Raw genomic sequence first — 18,334 nt, 5'->3', positions numbered from 1 at the left:
GAGGTCACCACTGTAGATTGCTCCTCTTCCATAGTTTTTGGAAAGATTAAATATTGTTTCTTTTCTGCTGGTTTATTTATGAATTGCAACAAGTTTTGTATATAGATATATGTTTGCTTACATATTTCACACAACTCTCTATTAAAGTAGTTATAGTAAACAAAGCCTGTAATGGAATACAATCACTATGGTGCAAATCTCTAATTCCTTACCTTAGGCCAAACTCTCACCAAAATCAATGCAAGTTTTGCCCAAACGAAGAACGAATAAAAACTGAATAAAAAGGCATCAGGATTTTGCTCTAGATCAAGTTTATGACAGGCTGTCACACACAGTAAGTAAATACTAGATGAATAGTAACCTAAATTACCTTCATCGAATTGTATGATGTAATTTAAAATTACAGTGTTTGCACCATGTATAGAAGCTTAGTTTCATATCAAACCCAATTCCACTAACTGAATTGTACATTGTTCTTTTAAGTTATTTCTACTAGAATGATAAATATACAAAATGGCCTCAGCCTGATCTGTAGGGGGATCGTGCATTAGCAAGGAGAGCTGCATTGCAGCCTAAATTAACTAAAAAGCCATATTAAGTGAAGTGGGGCACAAAAAGCCATCAGAACTGTTGATGACAAATAGTCACCTGTGACAGGTTTTCTTAACACAGAACACAGTATATGGAATCCACAATGAGGCAGATGTATATACAAATAATTCCTCAGGATATTGGACAATAAAAGTTTATGGGTTTTTTTTTGTACTTCTACATACCGTAGTTTGAACTGTGAGCGCACCTCCCCATGTTCTATTTGAATCAATTCATTGTAACAAGCAATTGTGCTGCTATTTTCCATAAATCTCTGGAAAAGAATCAGAGGCAGTTCATGAAATAGGTCTGATTGCTTTTAAATCCTTATTTATACTTCTGTGTCTAAAGCACTAATCTTTTGAACCCTTATTTGTACCCTCTGTGGCTAATGCTATAACAATCTGTTCCCCTGTATTGATTCTCTAATTGTCAAGACAACATTTGCTTTGTATATTACTAGGCAGTGAGATAATACGCTAAGTAACCACATTTTCTTGTTTGATTTCAGGAAGCCAGCTAAACAGATCACTATAAAAAAAATAAAAACCTGATCCAGAACCTATATTGCAAGAACTTTTCATTTTGCATGTCCATTACTTAATTCTGAAAAGAAATGGAATTTCTGAGCAACATGTACAATTCACATTAATATTAAATTAATTTATGATCTCCGGCCCTTCACTTGATTCCAAGTGAACTCACAATGGTACAAAACTCACAAAAAGTAGGAACTTTAGTCTATGTCTGGTCTCACTGAAGTCAAAGGGACTCCTCAGCATGAGTAAGGCTGGTAGAACCTGGTTTATAAGGATGCTTGAATTACTAAGCACACTGACAGTGGTTGAGAAAAAGAGGACAATGAAGGGTAACATCATCTGTACATTCCGGAGGCAAGAATGTTTTTGGCCCCTCCCTTCCCCCAGCAAATGTCGCATCCAGTCCTGCTCCTTCTGAAGTCTAGAGTTTTGGGAGAAGAATCTGGCTCTTTGATTTCAGTTCTAGTGAACTGCTGACTCGTAAACTGTTGGGGAAGATATGAAGCAACCACTTTATAAATGCATGCACAGATTTGATTGTGTTCTCCACAGAGAACAACCCTCTGATGTTGTTAGTTTTGTGAAGGGACAGCTGGATGGAGAGTCAGCTGCCAATGCTTTGAAGAACATCAAAGGTCTTTTTTAGAGGAAGCTGTACAGCATTAGCACTATGCCACATCACTATTTTTATAGAGAAAAAGAAAGTAGGTGTCAACATATGAATGTTCATCTCAAGCTGTCAACAATAAAGTCAGCTTCCTCTGCAACAGATTTTGAGTTTTAATAATCTGTTATTGGTACAGATGTGTTCATTCCATAAAACATGTTGAGAGTGAGCTGTATGAATATTCTAATACACTAATACACTAATATTCTAATACACTAATACACAGCGCAAACAAAGGAACAATTTACACTTTGCAGAAGTTAAGGCTCAACCTGTGCAGTACTGTCACATGATAATACAGTGCGGCAGAAGAAAAATCAGATCAGCACTAACAAAAAGAATTGACAGAACCAGAAATGGACACCCATGCAGAGAAACAGAGACATTCTGTTCTCCTATGGATGTGTAGTAGATTTATCCAATTAGTTCATTAATACACTCATAATACTTTTGAGTATAAAAAAGAGACTCAGAACAAATTGATTACACCAACATGAATACATGAAAACCACTTAAAAATTTAAAATAGCAAACAAAGTAGCAAAAATGCAGGGGAAAGAAAAAGACTTCAGAAGATATTCTGGAAGCGTTTCATCCCAAGATGCAAGAATGGAAAGGAATAGGTTTAGGTGATTTGATTTCAATCAATCTGTAGCATATGAAAAAGGTCCCAAGCCACTTTATGAAACAATGAACAGAAATAACTCTTAAAACATGGCTGTCCCTACATACAGTTCAGAAGATCTGTCACTGTAGCATCTACGGACTAGATGACACACAAAATTACTCATCTGATAAGAACTGATCACAGAATCTATCAAAAACAAAATAAAACCCCAAGGGCAGTGATTCAGGAATTTAATATGATCAATAAAAATAATTAAAAACTCATTTAAATGACAAAGATATATAAAAACACCAGCAAAATCCAGAATTATTCATCACTACATGACATGGATTTAATATACTGTACTGTAGAAAATCTATTGATTAAGTGACAAAACTATTCCAAGGAACTGAATCAGCTTTCAACAAGCCTTTGTGACCAATCCAGAATCCAAGGCCTTCAATAACAAAACTTCAGTAAATAATACACACCTACTTTTTATATAGAGCTTTTCATCAATAGATCTCAAAGCATTTTACAAAGGAGTTCAGTATCATCAATAGCCTTACTGGGTACAGGATCAAACCCTTTGTTATATAATTTAATTTTTTAAAATTTGCAGACGTGCAAAAAAATCCAGACACAATAACCACAACTAGCAGCAAAGGTACAACACTGTCAAATAACATTTTTCCAAGAAAAAGAAATTAAAGAGTGGGTAAAAGGCAGGTGCTACACACCGACATCATAATAAATAGTGATATGATAAAATAAAGCTATCAAAAAAGGGAAATAGTAATGAGCTATATATAATTTGAACAAAATGAATCTGTTTCTCCAAAAATTGGTTTCATTTTGCTGCTGATACAAATCTTAATCGCTCTTTGTACAATGCTGATCTTTTCCCCCTTGAATGGGTATCCACAGGCTTCAAATCCATTCAAGCATGAAAAAAATGCTGTGCTCCCCTTCTGCTTGTGACGTGTGGAAGTAGACGGATATCTGACATGTTCTAGGGCTTGAAAACAATGCTGATAAGGAAAGGCCGTAATGGCAACCTAAACTATGTCAGGAAGAGATTCAGTGGGATCCAGTCTTAACAAGTTGATACATGAAGTTGGTACTAATCAACACAATCATGCTGGTGTACTGATGACAGCATTATAAATAATTAGGGTGATAAGGAGAAAATGGTGTTCAACAGTGGCAACAACAAACAACAAGCTGGTGGATGACAGAGAAGTATCTAATTCATTTTTAATAGGCAACAGAGGATCATGAAACACTTATGATAATCTTTCAGAAAATTATTCAAAGGGAATCATTCCTTGCTTCACTTTAAATCTTCCTTCCCAGATGTTTTAAGAACCCTTCTTGCACCCCTTCCTTTGGTCTAGCCACGCAAGAAAAAGTGAATTCACCCACTTCCTCCCCTCCCTGGGACAGGTGGGAGAGAACACAAGGCTTTGGCTCAACCCTCCCTACTCACTAGCCAGTACAGCTGAACTTGTGCAGGGAGAGTCAGATTGTTGCTCGTATAAGGCCAGTACAGGCCAAGAACTGTGACTTAGAGTCACACAGAGCGCCTCCTGCAGCTACTCGGAGGGTGGTTATGCACCACCCCTTTTTTCAGGACCGCATATTAAGTCACCATCTAGGCTACAGAGCATATTGCCCTGAAATCTCTGGACAAAACACTAGGTATTAGGAGAAAAGGAAAACTTGAGACAAAAATTTTAATAGTAAAGAATGTGACAAAGAATTAGACAACTTTTCTACAATGCACTGCACTGAAAAGAAAATTAAAGTTGCATACTTTTGGGCTGACATCCATCTGTTTTAGGTACTTATAGGGCCTCCCCATTACTCCAGCTTCTGAGCACCTCACAGTCTTTAATGCATTTAGCCTCACAACACTCCTGTGAGATGGGGAAGTCAAAGATGGGGACTGAGGTACAAAAAGACTTGCCCAAGTCCCACACAGTCGGTGGCAGAGTAGGGAATTGAATTTGGGTTCCTAGAGTCCTAGGTTAGCACCCTCACTGTTGGATCATCTTCTCTCTCTCTTTACAGGGCTCCTTCCTAATCAGTTCTCAGCTACACAGGTGCCATGGGGAGCAAGAAGGCACAAATGCCTTCTTTTTCATCCTCCCTGTGTGCAAACAGTATGACAGAATCTAATACTCCGAGCACCAGGAGAGTTTGCAGGTCAGTGTATCAGTATCACACAACCAACCTGATGCAATCGCTACTGAAAACAATGGAAAGATGCCCATTGATTTTTTAAAAGAGCAGCAAAGGACACCCAACTGCACAATATTTATCCTACCATCTGTCACAGGGAATTGTGCCCAGGCCAACAGGAATTCATCTGCCAACAGTCCTGCTCCTTGTGGAAGCTCTGGCTAGGTCTATATGTTTTTCTTATGGTGTATATGTAAACTTTTCCAGTTAAACAAAGAGGAGCTGTGTTTGATGAACAGTTATTTTCTCAATGCAGTATAATTAACATTGGTGACACAAGCAAACTTGTGCTTTACATGAATAATACATAAGCTCATTTTTAAGTTTTAAAAAGGAGAAGTGTTTGTAATTTTACTAAGGAATCAGGGCAATTTCTACATACCCTATCAAAGCCCACATGGAGAAGGGGAAGAACAGAAGTCTCTTCTTGGTCAGCAGATCTACAGCAAAGCAGAACATGTCATCCAAAATGAAAACTAGGATAATTTGACAGTTACCTAAACATACTGTAGGAAAAATAACTTGGCACAAAATAGACTCGCAGAATATAACATGTAATCTATTTGCAGATGTAGCTCTTCTTGATTTGTGTGCTTAGATACCTACAGCAATGTACTAACTGTAGCATATCACGACAGATATTGGTGGCAGTTACTACATTTCTTCATCACTATTGCAGCAAATCTGCAATTCAAGTTCAAGAGAAGTGCTGGCTCTTTTCAGATAGAGAGAAGGGTTTTTACAAAGAAAGCTAATATAAAGAGGGTAAAGATATACACAGAGGAAAAAACTAAAGTTAGTTATTGATTCAAGAGTGGAAATAATAAATCTTTTGTTTTATTTTGTTCCAATTACCTGGTCACACAACTAGAAAACCAACAAAACTAGGTGGGGAAAGTGACCTAGCTACTTCCTTTAGTTATACAGTATGCAGAGCCATGATTAAATTGGCCAGGACTGCCTTGGAACAATAATGTGATATAATTTGTATGCATCTCTAGAACTTTCATTAAGCTCTTAGAAATTTCATGGGGTCTTCATTATTGTTTGGTTCCTTATCTTTGTTAAAAGAGAGAGAGAGAGCAGTACTCTCTTTCCCTTCAACCTAACAGCAAACATTAGTTGTGTTCTTTATAACAAGTCAAATCTTCAGCCCAATACTTAGGGAAAAATTCTTTGAGGTGCTTTATGTCCTTAATTCCCATGAGCTTTCGGATTTCAGTGGCAGTTGAGCTTATACAGCACCTTACAGGGATTGATCAAATGCCTTAGAGGAGAAGGCCTTCAGTCCTTTCTAAAGTAACACTCAATTGAAGTCAATGGGAATTTTGTCTGAGGAAACTGTGTGTAAAAAACAGAGCAAAGAGCAGAAGCAGAGTAAGGACTTCAGGAAACATTCCAGTGAATGTGGGACCTGCCTTCTATCAAGCTACAGTTAAGTTTTCTTATATTTGTATTTCTTATTCTCTCCCCCACCCTGCATAACCACAAGATGTTATCGGCTGTAACATTCTTGCTAAAGCTTCCTTCATAGCTTTCTAGTTTTGCTGATATTTAGGGCATTATGTTATGATCCTCTTTGGTAAGTAAATGCAGTAAGTTACGGTTTTATCTACAATCAGATAGAATAAATGTTTGAACTTACCACAAGACATCACTGATCATTTCCTCTTCATGTAAAAACAAATACTCCTAATGATTATATATTCCACAGATGCTACAGATAGTAGCTTGTGACTTATGAGATTGCCCAGCATCATGCAAACATTAGTGGTGTTACATAATAAACAAAACATTTTCTTGAATATCATAAAACTTTCACAAAAATATGAAGAAATACCTACATGCGGGGAACAACAGCAAGTATCACAGTGTGTTCCGATGGTTTTGTAGCACGGATTGATCTGAAAGGAGAAAAGTCCCTGTTTCACACCATGCTTTATGGACACAACTTTGAATTTCTTCACTATATATATAAATGAAAATCAACAAAGCCTCAGAGAAGATTCTATAAAGATCAAGTCTGGAAAATGGTAGATGACACCATAAAACTTTTTTTTGCACCTTATCGGTTTCATTTTTGGGCGTTTAAGGATATTGGGTTCACATTCTCTCCATGGAGAAAAGCATGGGCCAAAGACCCCAGATCTTGGGAGGGCAAGAACCTGCATCTGTTCAAACCAAGGGAACCTGGAGAAGCCCTTTCTCACCAATTTCATTTGGTCTGGATTCCATGGATGTGTGGATTGTATGCTGGGCTGGGAGGGGGAGCAATCAGTCTATACGGCATGCTCCCACTTCCATTGGTTGACTGCCAAAAAGAAATCTTGGTGGAAGATTAGAAAATGCAGCATTAACTCTCATATGCATCTTCTACTCCTACCTGTGGTATAGGGCACAGGTGTGAAAGGTGTAGTCAATGGCAGCACAGCTCCTACAAGGAGCTGTTCTGCATGGGGGAAGGAAAGTATAGAGCATCAAGAGAGGCCAGCCCTCAACTGCCACTGACCTGGATCCCTTCAGACAGAATAGGTTTTTCTCTCACAGACTAAAGATTCATGGGCTCTATAGTACTTGCCCTTTCTGCAAATCCTCAAACCCATCTATCGTGATGGATTTGTTCTCAGAAGATGTGGACATCGAGATATCAGGGAGACATTGAAAAATTGGATGTTGTTCAGAAGAAGAGCACCAAAAAATTGAGGAAAGCGGAAACTACATACAATAGCTTGGTTAAGCAACAACTAAAGGGCTGCACAATAACAGTTTACAATACCTGAAGGGTTAAACACCAGAGAGCAATTATTTAACATGGCACAAGAAGGTACTATTAGGAATAATGATAAAGAAGTAACGGTAGAAACCAGGAGTAATGATAAAAAGGAGAAAATTGTAGGCTGAATATCAGGAAAATGTTGTGACAGTAAGATGTTATTCTGTGAAATAGTTTCAGAAACTAAGTTGTGGAAGTCCCATTACTTAGGACGTCAGAAAGTGGACTAAAACACTAGAAAAGGTACTTAAGGGAACAAGCTTGTTTTTCTCGGGATAGGTATAAGGACAGGATAATCTGTTAGACCAGCTCTATAGAATTTATGGAAAGTACTGTGTGTGAACTATTTATGAATATACAGGCCTTTTGCTACTGGACTAACAACGACTAGATGCATCTTGTTGAGACCCTGGAATTATATGCTTGATTATCAAATATGGAATGGATTTCCCTCCATACATCAGTGATAAAAATAAAAAGAGGACCCTTATTAAAAAAAAAAAAAAAACCACCACATTAACACTAGGCCAGATTCAGAAACCCTTACTTCCACCAGGCAATCACTGACTGAGTAGTTCCACTGAAAATCAATGGGACTGTCTGAATGGTAAAGTACTACTCAGGATAAGCATGCCAAAATTTGCCCATTATGGGCTGATGAAAAAAACACAGAGCATGACATGCTGTGTAAAATATATGAACTGTTGAAAAGAGGTCTTTTCCCAGAATCCTATTATAAATAGTTGTACATTTTGAAGCAACTGCTTTGAGAGAATACCACACACATGCAAAGAATGACAAACTTTAGTAAAATGCCATCAGTGAAGTGTGCCAGACCCAGAGGACAAATGAGAGCATTCCATTAGACCCTGCTGCTCCCACTGTTGATGCAGGATTAATTCCTCAGAAGAGCAAATCTAAAAGTGATGACCACAGACTGTGCGGAAGAATTTCATGGCAGCTCTGGTTCAAAGCTTTATGGAAGCTGTGACCAACAAATGACAGCATTATTGGTTATTTTCAGCCCTACTGACTGTATCTTTCAAATCTGATCTCATATGATCACACAGGTGTTTTCGTATACTAAATGTAACTATTTTATTTCTACTTCTGTCTTAGCCACTAAAGCAGTTTTTATTTTTTTTCCTTTGTGATGAAGCCCTGTCCTAAGTCTCCAAACTGGTTTTCTGTATGTCATCATTTCTTAATTTTGTTATGCTCATTCATGGTATTCTGCAATGTACTATGACATTTAATAGCAGCATGAGGTCCATTAAGTTACCTGCAGATCGCTTCTGCATCAAAGTATCTGGAGTGCCTGTGATCTATGACAATTATTTCATGGTGCTTATCAAGAAAACATTCAAGAGCTGATTCTGGTGTTCGGGCAAAATTGCACTTGTATCCAGCTTTATCACAAGCCCACCAGAACCCATCACTTTGGTTGTCTTCTTTTGCAAAGATCAGCAAAACCTGCAAAATAGAGAAGATATCATACCCATATTAAACATACAACATAAGTCTCTTCATTGTACAAATTTAAACTACTAGAATTCAAAAGACTAGTCTTCCTCCTTTCAAAAAGAGCATCAGCTATAGAATTTAAAACAGACCCATTTACTTACTACATTAGCCATATTATTGCATTGACACTGACAGACTGGTCAGCCTGTGTATGACCCATAACTTAACAGGAGGCATTACAATTGTAATCAAGACAATGTACTTGTGTGGGGGGATATCAAAGAAATGTTAATCTCCAACCCATTACTTTATATTGATAAGAATAAAAAAAAATAGTTGCTAAGTGTATTTTGTCTGTGTTTACCTACATCTTGGTCGAAGTTTAACAATGTGATCTAATTAGTTTATAGATATTAAAATTCTGTTCCTGTCTTTTAATGATTGATTACTATATTCTGTTGATTCAAAGATGTAAGATACTGCAGGAAATAATAGTATTACTTATGTTGTCTTCAGCTTAATTATCCAATATAATTAAATGTCTTGATAGTTTGAGTGGCTAATTGCCTTATGTTAATGAATACTACTAGTTTACCTTATATACACAGGAAATAGAAGTTTAGTTTCAAAGTAACAATATACACTGCCTGTTCTTCATATCGGAAGGCCCTTGCTGTGACAATTGCTGTCAAGAGGCTATCAGTCTGCTAGAAAACTATAAAGGAGGCTTTGGGCCTGATTCTTTTTACCTCAGATCTGCTTAAACTTTGACAGAAAAGTCTAAGACACAAGACTGAGGTTTCCAGGTTTACTCTGGATTCATCCTGGAATTCTCATGGAAGGATTTGAACAAACTCTGCACCTGGACTGCCTATTAGGTTATAACTTTAATTGATTCCAGAAAGACTTTTACAAATCAGCAGCCTCAACATATCTGCTACGAAACTGACCTAAGAACTTCACTCATATCTGTATGTATATAGATCTTTTAACCATGGCAACTTTCTTTTTATTAATAAATCTAGTTAATAAGGATTGGCTGTAAGTAGGGCTGGATTTCCAATTAGGCACAGTAGGCATGTGCCTATAGGTGCCGGCATTCTAAGGGCGCCTAAACAGTGGTGGATTCCAACAGGGCCCATCCCGAGGAGTGCTGGCCAATTTGGGGGCCCTGGTCAATTTGGAGGCACTGCACGAGCGCTGGAACTCTGGCCCTACCCCCTGCTCCTCTTCCTCTGTCCTGGAGCCCTGTCTCCCGGCTTCTTCTCTTCCCGTGAGATATTAAGCACCTGATTTTTATGCAGTTTCCACCCAGCCACTTTTTCTGTAGATAAATTTGTGTTCACAGTTAGTTTTTTATAAAAATCCTACCACTAAAATGTTTAAGTATTTGATCTGAAGTAGGATTTGCACCTGCCATTAACCATAGGCAAAAAATTGCACCAGGAAGACCTCAGCCCTGAAAAAAATCTTGATGCATCACTTATCCCTTTAAGGCCACCATATAGCTACTGCCAGTGAATCCTAGTGCTTCTGATAAGACCAAAAGTGTGTGTGTGTGAAGAATGTAATGCATTTACAACTACAGTAGATATTATAACTAGTAATCAGTACCGATTACTTTTGTCAACTATTAATCATGCAATTATGCTTGCAGGTACATTATACAGCCATATAGCTAAGTCACAGAAACAGAGGGCAAAATCCTGTATCCGTCCCCTTCCCTAGCTGCTTCGACACAAGAAGTACAAAATGCAATTGAAATGCAGTGGACACTCAGCCTGAGGAGACCAGGAAGCAATGAGGCCCATGCAAGAGGACTCCTCAGAATGCTACATACCTTGCAGCAAAGCTCCATGACAGCCCAGCGTGGCTGGAGCACAGAGGGTAAAGGGGATATGGTTGGAGCAGTTTGTGTGCTTTGCCACTGGATCAACAAACTGGTCAGATCCACTGGCCCATGCACATGAATGGGAGATGAATGGCTCATTGCCATTATTCCTGCTCATTGAGCTGAATTCAGTTTAGACTACTTTAAATGCACACTATATGATTAATACAGCTGTGAAACAACCAAAACACACAGCTAAAATAATAGCTGTAATCTGATATAGTACAGTAGAACCTCAGTTACTAACACCTTGAGAACGGAGGTTGTTCATAACTCTGAACAAAACGTTATAGTTGTTCTTTCAAAAGTATACAGCTGAACACTGACGTAGTACAGCTTTGAAACTACTATGCAGAGGAAAAATGCTGCTTTTAACTATCTTAATTTAAATGAAACAAACCCAGTTTCCTTCCCTTGTCAAATCTTTTTTTGTTTTTTCCCCCCCTTTTTAGTAGTTTACATTTAACACAGCACTGTACTGTATTTGCTTTTTTAGGCTCTGCTGCTGTCTTATTGCGTTGTTTGTTCCAAACGAGGCGTGTGGTTGACTGGTCAGTTCATAACTCAGATTCTACCGTATACATTCACATTAGGAAGTTCTAGTTAATATGAATGCAGTAGGAGGCATGCCGTTAGAAAAAGTATTTTAGCTAGTCAACTGTCATCTATTTATTTTGCTAAACCACTTCACTGAATAATTTAAACTGGGAAGTGCTAAAAGTCCATTGATGCAGTTCAAACATTTCCTTGGGTTCCCACCCCCTTTTCTCAGGAGATTCAATAATTTTTTAAAATGTGAATGGAAATGTATGAGAATTATTTGTTCTGTTTGTCATAAAATGGAAAATGTCAATTATAAAATCCCATTTTAATTTGTTAAGAGCTGAAAATGTGCTTGTCTGTTACTAATAATACTTTACATCAATTAAGAATTTTGCCCTCAGTTTCTAAACAGCTGCATAGTGGAAGAAGGTATAAAAGAAAGTATAAAATGAATTCTGCTTATTCTTACGATCTCACCTAGGCTACTTCACTAGCCACAACCACACCCTTCAATCTCACATCATATAAGATATATACAAACTTACACTGATTCACTAAACAATAATTAACACTGCCATTTACTTCATCCCAGAATCTGGATCTTTTTTTTTTAAATTCTCTATGTGTAAATAATTTTGCCTGAAATTGTAAACATGTAAACTGTTAACATTCTGGTCCTACTCACTATACTCCAAATCCTGAAAAAGCAAGCAAGAGCCTGATTACAAGGGTTGTTGTGTGAAAGTTTTAAGCAATACCCTGAGCAAAGAATGGAATCTTATCCCCAGCACTGAAAAGGCCTAGGGCACGTGCATGCAGGTATGCACAGAGTCAGCTACTGCTAAGGATGGCAATGGAACAGGGGAGAAATCTCTCCTTAAAAATTCACCACGGACAAAATACATACCAGACATTTGACAGCAGCTGGCTGGACTGGTTGAAAGTTTTTTGCTGGAACTGTTTTTCAACAAAAAACTGGATTTTTGCCTGAACACAATTTTTTTGTGAAAAGTGTTTGTTTTTAATGGGAAATCAAAATATTTAAGCCAAAACCTGAAGTATTTTTATTTAAAATAGCATCGCTGTTCCGTATGGGTGTTATAGTTTGGGTTCCTCAAGCTCTCATTCTCCTCTCTGGGCTGGGCTCTCTGGCTGGACTATACCTCCCATGATTACCAGGGACTCCTACGAGCAACTCTTCCCCTCACCAAAAGGGGGGGGGAAAAGTGGCACATCATGGGAGATGATGTGAGGCCCAGCTCCTAGAAAAGAATGGGAGTATAAAGCAAAGTACAGTTCCCATGAGGCACAGCAGCACCATTTTAAACTGAAATGTTTCAGTTTTCAGTTATTTCAACAAAAAAAGTCAAAATTTTATGCAAGAAATTGAGGGAAATGGACAAAATTTAGCTGTCAAAAATTTCCATGGAAAAAAGAACTATTTTCCAACCAGTTGTAATAAGTAGCAGTCACAGCAAACCAACTCCATAACCATCACACTTATAATCTCCTTACTGTGACCTTGTGCTCCCCCTGCCTGCTGTTTCATCTTATACCTACACTGTAAGCTCTTTGGGGCAGGAAGCATTCTTTCGTTACGTGTTTGTTTACAGCACCTAGCACCATGGGACCCCCCAATCCTTTACTGCGGCCCTTAGACACTGTTACATAAGTAAGAATGAACCATGGCCTGCTGCTTGACAACTACTTCCATTTGGGGTCAAATGAACATGTGAGAGGAAAGACTGTGTGGGTCACATCAATGGCCTGCTGCGCTCTGTGGCAGAAACACATTTCCTAGTGCTCTTGACCAACATGCTGCAATAACTTAGCTCATGATTTGTCCCCATGGAAATACTGTAGAGGACTGTGGGGAGTGGAACATGCTTATGCACTGCTCCAGAGGCCTGTGAGAATTATTTACCTGTAAATGCACAGTAAGGAGCAGTAAAAGTAGGACAGCTATAATGGCTTCAGGGGTATATATTAAATAATGCATTAGCCAGCATACATTATACCATCTTTAGCCTGTAGAATGTCAAGGTCAGCAAAAACATTTAAAAATGCTCTCTTTCTTTTTTTAAAATAATGTTTTCACTTTGCAACAGTCAAAACAAATTCAGTGTTACCACCACCAGACTTGAGCACATTCTCTAGCTGTATCAAATTCTATGAACATAAATGTCTCTCCTTCAGCACTTCCTACAGCTTCTCCGTTCCTTCAACCCTTCTAGTTTCATCCTTCTTCTGGAATCGGTCACCCTCTAGTGGCAACAGTTTCAGTCTCATTCCCATTTTCCTTGGTTTCTGTGCTGAACTTGCCAGCAAGAGAGTCGATAACAAATGTGATAGTGGTTCTGTGTTGCAGATGCTTGTCCAGTAGGTACTGGAAGGAGACCACAAACTTCTCTTACAAAAAACTACGAAAATAGCCACCAGATGACAGCTTTGGCTCACTACTAACTTGGTCTGGATTTCATCTAGTGTCTAAGAAGTGAAAAGTTCCATATTTCATTACCAATCTCCAACTTGTTTGTCCCTAATACTAATAACTTGTAAAGCTACATCTTAGACAGTGAACACAAATATTCATTACTTCAAGTGTACAGCCAAACATAGCTAAACCTGATTCTTTCAGCAGAGAGAACAAAAATATGTGGCAAGCAGTTAGATAATGTATGACAAAAAATAAAATGTGGGCCCAATGCTGAAATTCTTACTCATGTGAGTTATCCTATGTCATGTAAGTATATTTACTGATTTCAACAGGGTCACTAGCATGAGTTAGGACTACTCACATGAAAAGGGTTGTAGGTTTGGGGCCTTTGTTAGATGATAATATAAAAACTAAGTTGATATCCTAGGAAATGTATATATTTGCTCTATGACACATCCAAGGGTCAATATAGGTGGAACTTAATGAATACTTCTTGTGTTAAATCATTAATTTTTAATGCATTTATAGGAAAGGAAAGAATTTTTCAGTGTTTACTTTATACTGCTTATTATCAGTTTAAAAATTATAGAGCCAGTAACATAGGTCATCTAGACACTCTCCTCTACAATTTGCACATATTTACCACAGCAATTAATCATTAACTATGCCATACTGTACTGCAGATGATAAAAGTTACTTTAAAGTAAATATACTGAAAAAAAGAACTCAAGGATTCTAGTTTACCAAAAATTGTACAAACCATGCAGTGATAGGGCAAAGTCCTGTTTCACCCACACGATTCATCCCATTGACTTCACTGGGACAACTTGTCTGCGTAAGGTAAGCAGGATTTGGCCCAAAATGTCTATGAGAAAGGTAAGTCATCTTATCTGTGTTACTTTGTGTAGCCATGGTGTCACCATGTGAAATTCAACACACACAACCTAGAGGCTAGCCAAGGTGACCCTACTTTTGTCTTATCTCAAGCTGTCTAGATTGCTGACTTCTAAACAATAAGTGAAGTGATTAATGTTTTGGTGGAAGCAGTACAATTTCATATTGGATTAATCTGGTAAGAAAATGACATGTTATATATTTTAACGTTTATAAATATCTAAACTTCTAATTTACTAGAAAGCGTCTCCTTAATCACAATTAACTAGAAATAGAGTAAGATTTGTGTGTTTTGCTTTGCAGTACTACTCACTGTAACTGGGGTTCTCTGAGGTGATGGTCTGCACAGAGCCTCACCCTTGGGAGGTGACTGCATACTCCACACTTTTGCTGGAACTCACTATCAAGTTTTGGGCAGTGGGACCACATGCATAGTACATAAGCACTGAGCGTTCACGCCTGAGCACTCTTCATGGTTCCTTGTTTCCTTAGCTACTGGAGCATCGAACAAGGGACAAGGGGGTTAGGGTGCTAACCTGAGACTTTAGAGACCCAAGTTCAATTCCCTGCTGTGTCACACCTTTTTCTGCTATTATTAGGTTTATCTTGTTCTTAGCTAGGTTAGTATAGTATAGCCAGTATACATTTGCAGTGTTTTGTGATTTTGATTGGTCTCCTCTTGGCACCCTACTCCCCCTTAGAAGTGAGGGATTGCAGTGTCCAGTGAGGTGAGCAGCTTGAAGTGGTGCCCTTTGTGTAATGCAAAGATGTCCACAGCAAACCTTCTTAATTTCATGTGATTTCATGTTCCTTAGTGAGGCACACCTACTCTGGGAAGGTGCTCTGGGTAAGAAGGAGTTGATGAGTTTATGACTAAGCTGACTTGCTGTGTTACAGTACCTTAATTATGTCATTTCGTCATCTGTAAAATACAATAGTAATTAGCTACCTCACAAGGTATTTGGATGGCTTAAAGTATGGAAAACCCCTGAGTGCCTTAGCTAAAAGGCACCAGTAAAGTATTATTATGATCCCTGATGGTCAGAACTTTGTGTAGGACCTTTATGGTAAGGTCACAGAACTGTAAGGTCACTAGAAATACCCATACAGATTCCAAGGCACATGGGCAACGGCATGACAGAAGATAAATTCTGGATAATCTGGACTGGCATGCAAGTGTTTGAATTAAAATATATGTTTAGATTTCATGTGCATTCCTTAGCTAAAGTCATTTTAGCTATTTTGGTGATAATTTGATATGTTCATTCCAATAGCACTGCTCTAGGTAGATAGCAGGGCAGATTTCTCCAGGGCCCCAACATGGGGAGAGGAAAAGGATACACTTTACCGGCCCAGGCTGCAACCCCCATTACCATGAGGAAAAAATTGTTCATGGCTCATGAGATTGTATGTATGGGATGAGTGGTATGTGTGTGGGAGGGGACCTGTGCTACAAGTTTGTACTGGGCCTGAAAAAATTATGCTTGGGCCCTGGATTTCTCTTGCTGAGCCAGCTTGCACCAGGTTCTTTTCAGCTTTATGATTATTTATTATTTGTATTGCAGAAGCACATGAAGATGCTGGTGCAATGCAGTATACAAAGATATAACTAAGACAGTCCCTGCCTCAAAGAGTTTCTAATTTAAGTATAAGACTAGAGACAACAAGTGGAAATAGCCAGGTGCAATAAGCTAACAAGATTATGATCAATATGATAAGCAGCCATCACAGCACACCAATTGCCTAGCCATTGTGTTGGTACTTGCAGGCATCATAGCAGAAGAGAGTTTTAATGAGGGATTTTGAAGGATTGACTTTAGAGAATTTTTACAGGGAGCCCCCTTCTTCGTGTAAGTTGTGGGACAGGAAAAAGGACAAAAATGCTTAGTAGAAAATTTGACAGATGGGCAGTGAAGGCTGGCATTATTGCTGGAGCAGAATTAGAGGTTGACATCTTGACACTATACAAGGAATGACAGAGGAAGGGCATTAAAAAGTGAATACGAGTAGGGGTTCTCACTTTTTGTTAATGGTTTTGGGGGTTATATTAAGACATGCAGAAGGGAGAACGATGGAAGGATGCCAACAGGGAGGAAATTGTTGAAGTGATGAGTCAGGAAAAAGGTTTTTGCAGTGTTTTGAAAAGGACAGAAGTGGTATTTGTCAAGTGGCAATATGGCCATTGTCAAGGCTAGAGTAGGGAAGATGGCAGTAACGGATACCCGAGATGAAGGAGGCCAGGACAAGAGATTATATAGTACATCACTTTCCTCACTGCATTCACAAGCTACCAGAGTAACAGTGGCACATAACCAGGATCATTCACCATAATATTTGAAGTTCCCTAAAAGCCACAGCACTGCGCTTGCTCTAAGATTGAAGTTCATCTTTTTAATTACTATTATTTTTAATTTTTACATCTCCACCAAGATGACAGACAGGATGACTGCATACCTTCCCCATACCTGCCCTCTATGGAGTAAGACCAACACAATATTCTGGACTGAGCAGGAAACTGCATATGAAACTCCTAGGCAATTACTGAAATTTCCACCATTTAGAGGGTTAATACCCTATATCATTTAGAATTAAAGTAATCCGTTAATGTTTCCCCTGGCCATCTTCATGGAATCCAAATTTTTTATAAAGTTGCTCAGTCACCCTTGAACTCATTCTCTAAAGTTATTTTAACAGTTATTAATGGCCTCAAATGCAGACTGATGTGTTCTTTACTAAAGCTCTACACAGAAAACGATAGATTCTGTCTTATAGGCTGATCCTGCAAGCCATTCACATAAGCAATTGCAAAAGTGGTCTCACTGAAATCCAGTGGGGGTGAGGAGACACCTTTCATGTGCATTACCTCCGGTGCCATTCTGGGGTTCCAAGAGCCAAGTCTGTGACTGTCCCCTGGGCAGAGTACAGGTTTTGGCAGCAGCATAACCTGTGTGTGTGACTACTATGAGGGCACTTACATACCAAGGGCTAACATGTTAGAATCACATGGTAGGTACAGTCAGGATCCCGACCTTCATGCATTTACAGGGTCAGGAACATAAGGCCAGGAATAGACTGTCCAAGTCACAGTCCAGGATGCTATGCTACATTACAAACAGGCAAGAAAAGATAGTTCTCCCCAGTGTAGATTCCCCACTAGACTCTTCACCCATCTGTTAAATGGCCTGTGGCAGGGCACAATTACAAACAACGTCACCTACCAGGGAAAAATACCAGCAGTATTCCAGGCAGGTCTGGATGTTTTCTGCATTCCTAGCTCTGTGGGTCAGTTTGCACCACATGAAACACATGCAATAATCCCCTGCTTTAGATAAACCTTAAAGTAGTAGACCAGGTAAAACAGACGTAGCTGTTATAGAAGGCTTGACAACAACTTGTTTTAGCAAGCTGTTTGAATTTATCAGATATGTAGACTAACTTCTGGTAATTTTACATGGGATGAAGCAGCAGCAAATGGGGATTTTAAATTGGAGGATAGGTAATATCCATGGTTAAGATGGAACAAAAGATTAACATGCAGATTTATTGAATTAGTGGACTTGCTAGCAATATGTTGCCAGATTAGCCAAGTGTAAAGTAACACAATTTATTTCACATGTGTTTAAGTACAATATTACACACACACACACACACACAAAGAGTACTGTATAATAATGCCTTTCTTAT

The 18,334-nt window shown here is 38.6% G+C and overlaps 1 protein-coding gene across 1 annotated transcript in view; it reads right to left on the bottom strand.

Annotated features, from left to right (window-relative positions):
- Nucleotides 1-18,334, bottom strand: part of PDE8B (phosphodiesterase 8B) — a 74,659-nt gene that overhangs the window by 42,221 nt on the left and 14,104 nt on the right. The window contains exons 3-6 of the mRNA XM_067569177.1: nt 8,704-8,894; nt 6,493-6,552; nt 5,031-5,088; nt 777-865 (exon numbers count right to left, since the gene is read on the bottom strand). Coding sequence (XP_067425278.1) covers nt 777-865; nt 5,031-5,088; nt 6,493-6,552; nt 8,704-8,894 — 398 coding nt within the window. The remainder of the gene's footprint in view (nt 1-776; nt 866-5,030; nt 5,089-6,492; nt 6,553-8,703; nt 8,895-18,334) is intronic.

The sequence above is a fragment of the Emydura macquarii genome, unplaced genomic scaffold (genome assembly GCF_026122565.2).
Source record: "Emydura macquarii macquarii isolate MOO-44397 ecotype Brisbane River unplaced genomic scaffold, CSIRO-AGI_Emac_v2 contig_2897, whole genome shotgun sequence".
NCBI lineage: Eukaryota > Metazoa > Chordata > Testudines > Chelidae > Emydura > Emydura macquarii.
Note: the sequence above shows the minus strand (reverse complement) of the source record. Positions and strands in the feature narration are given on the sequence as shown.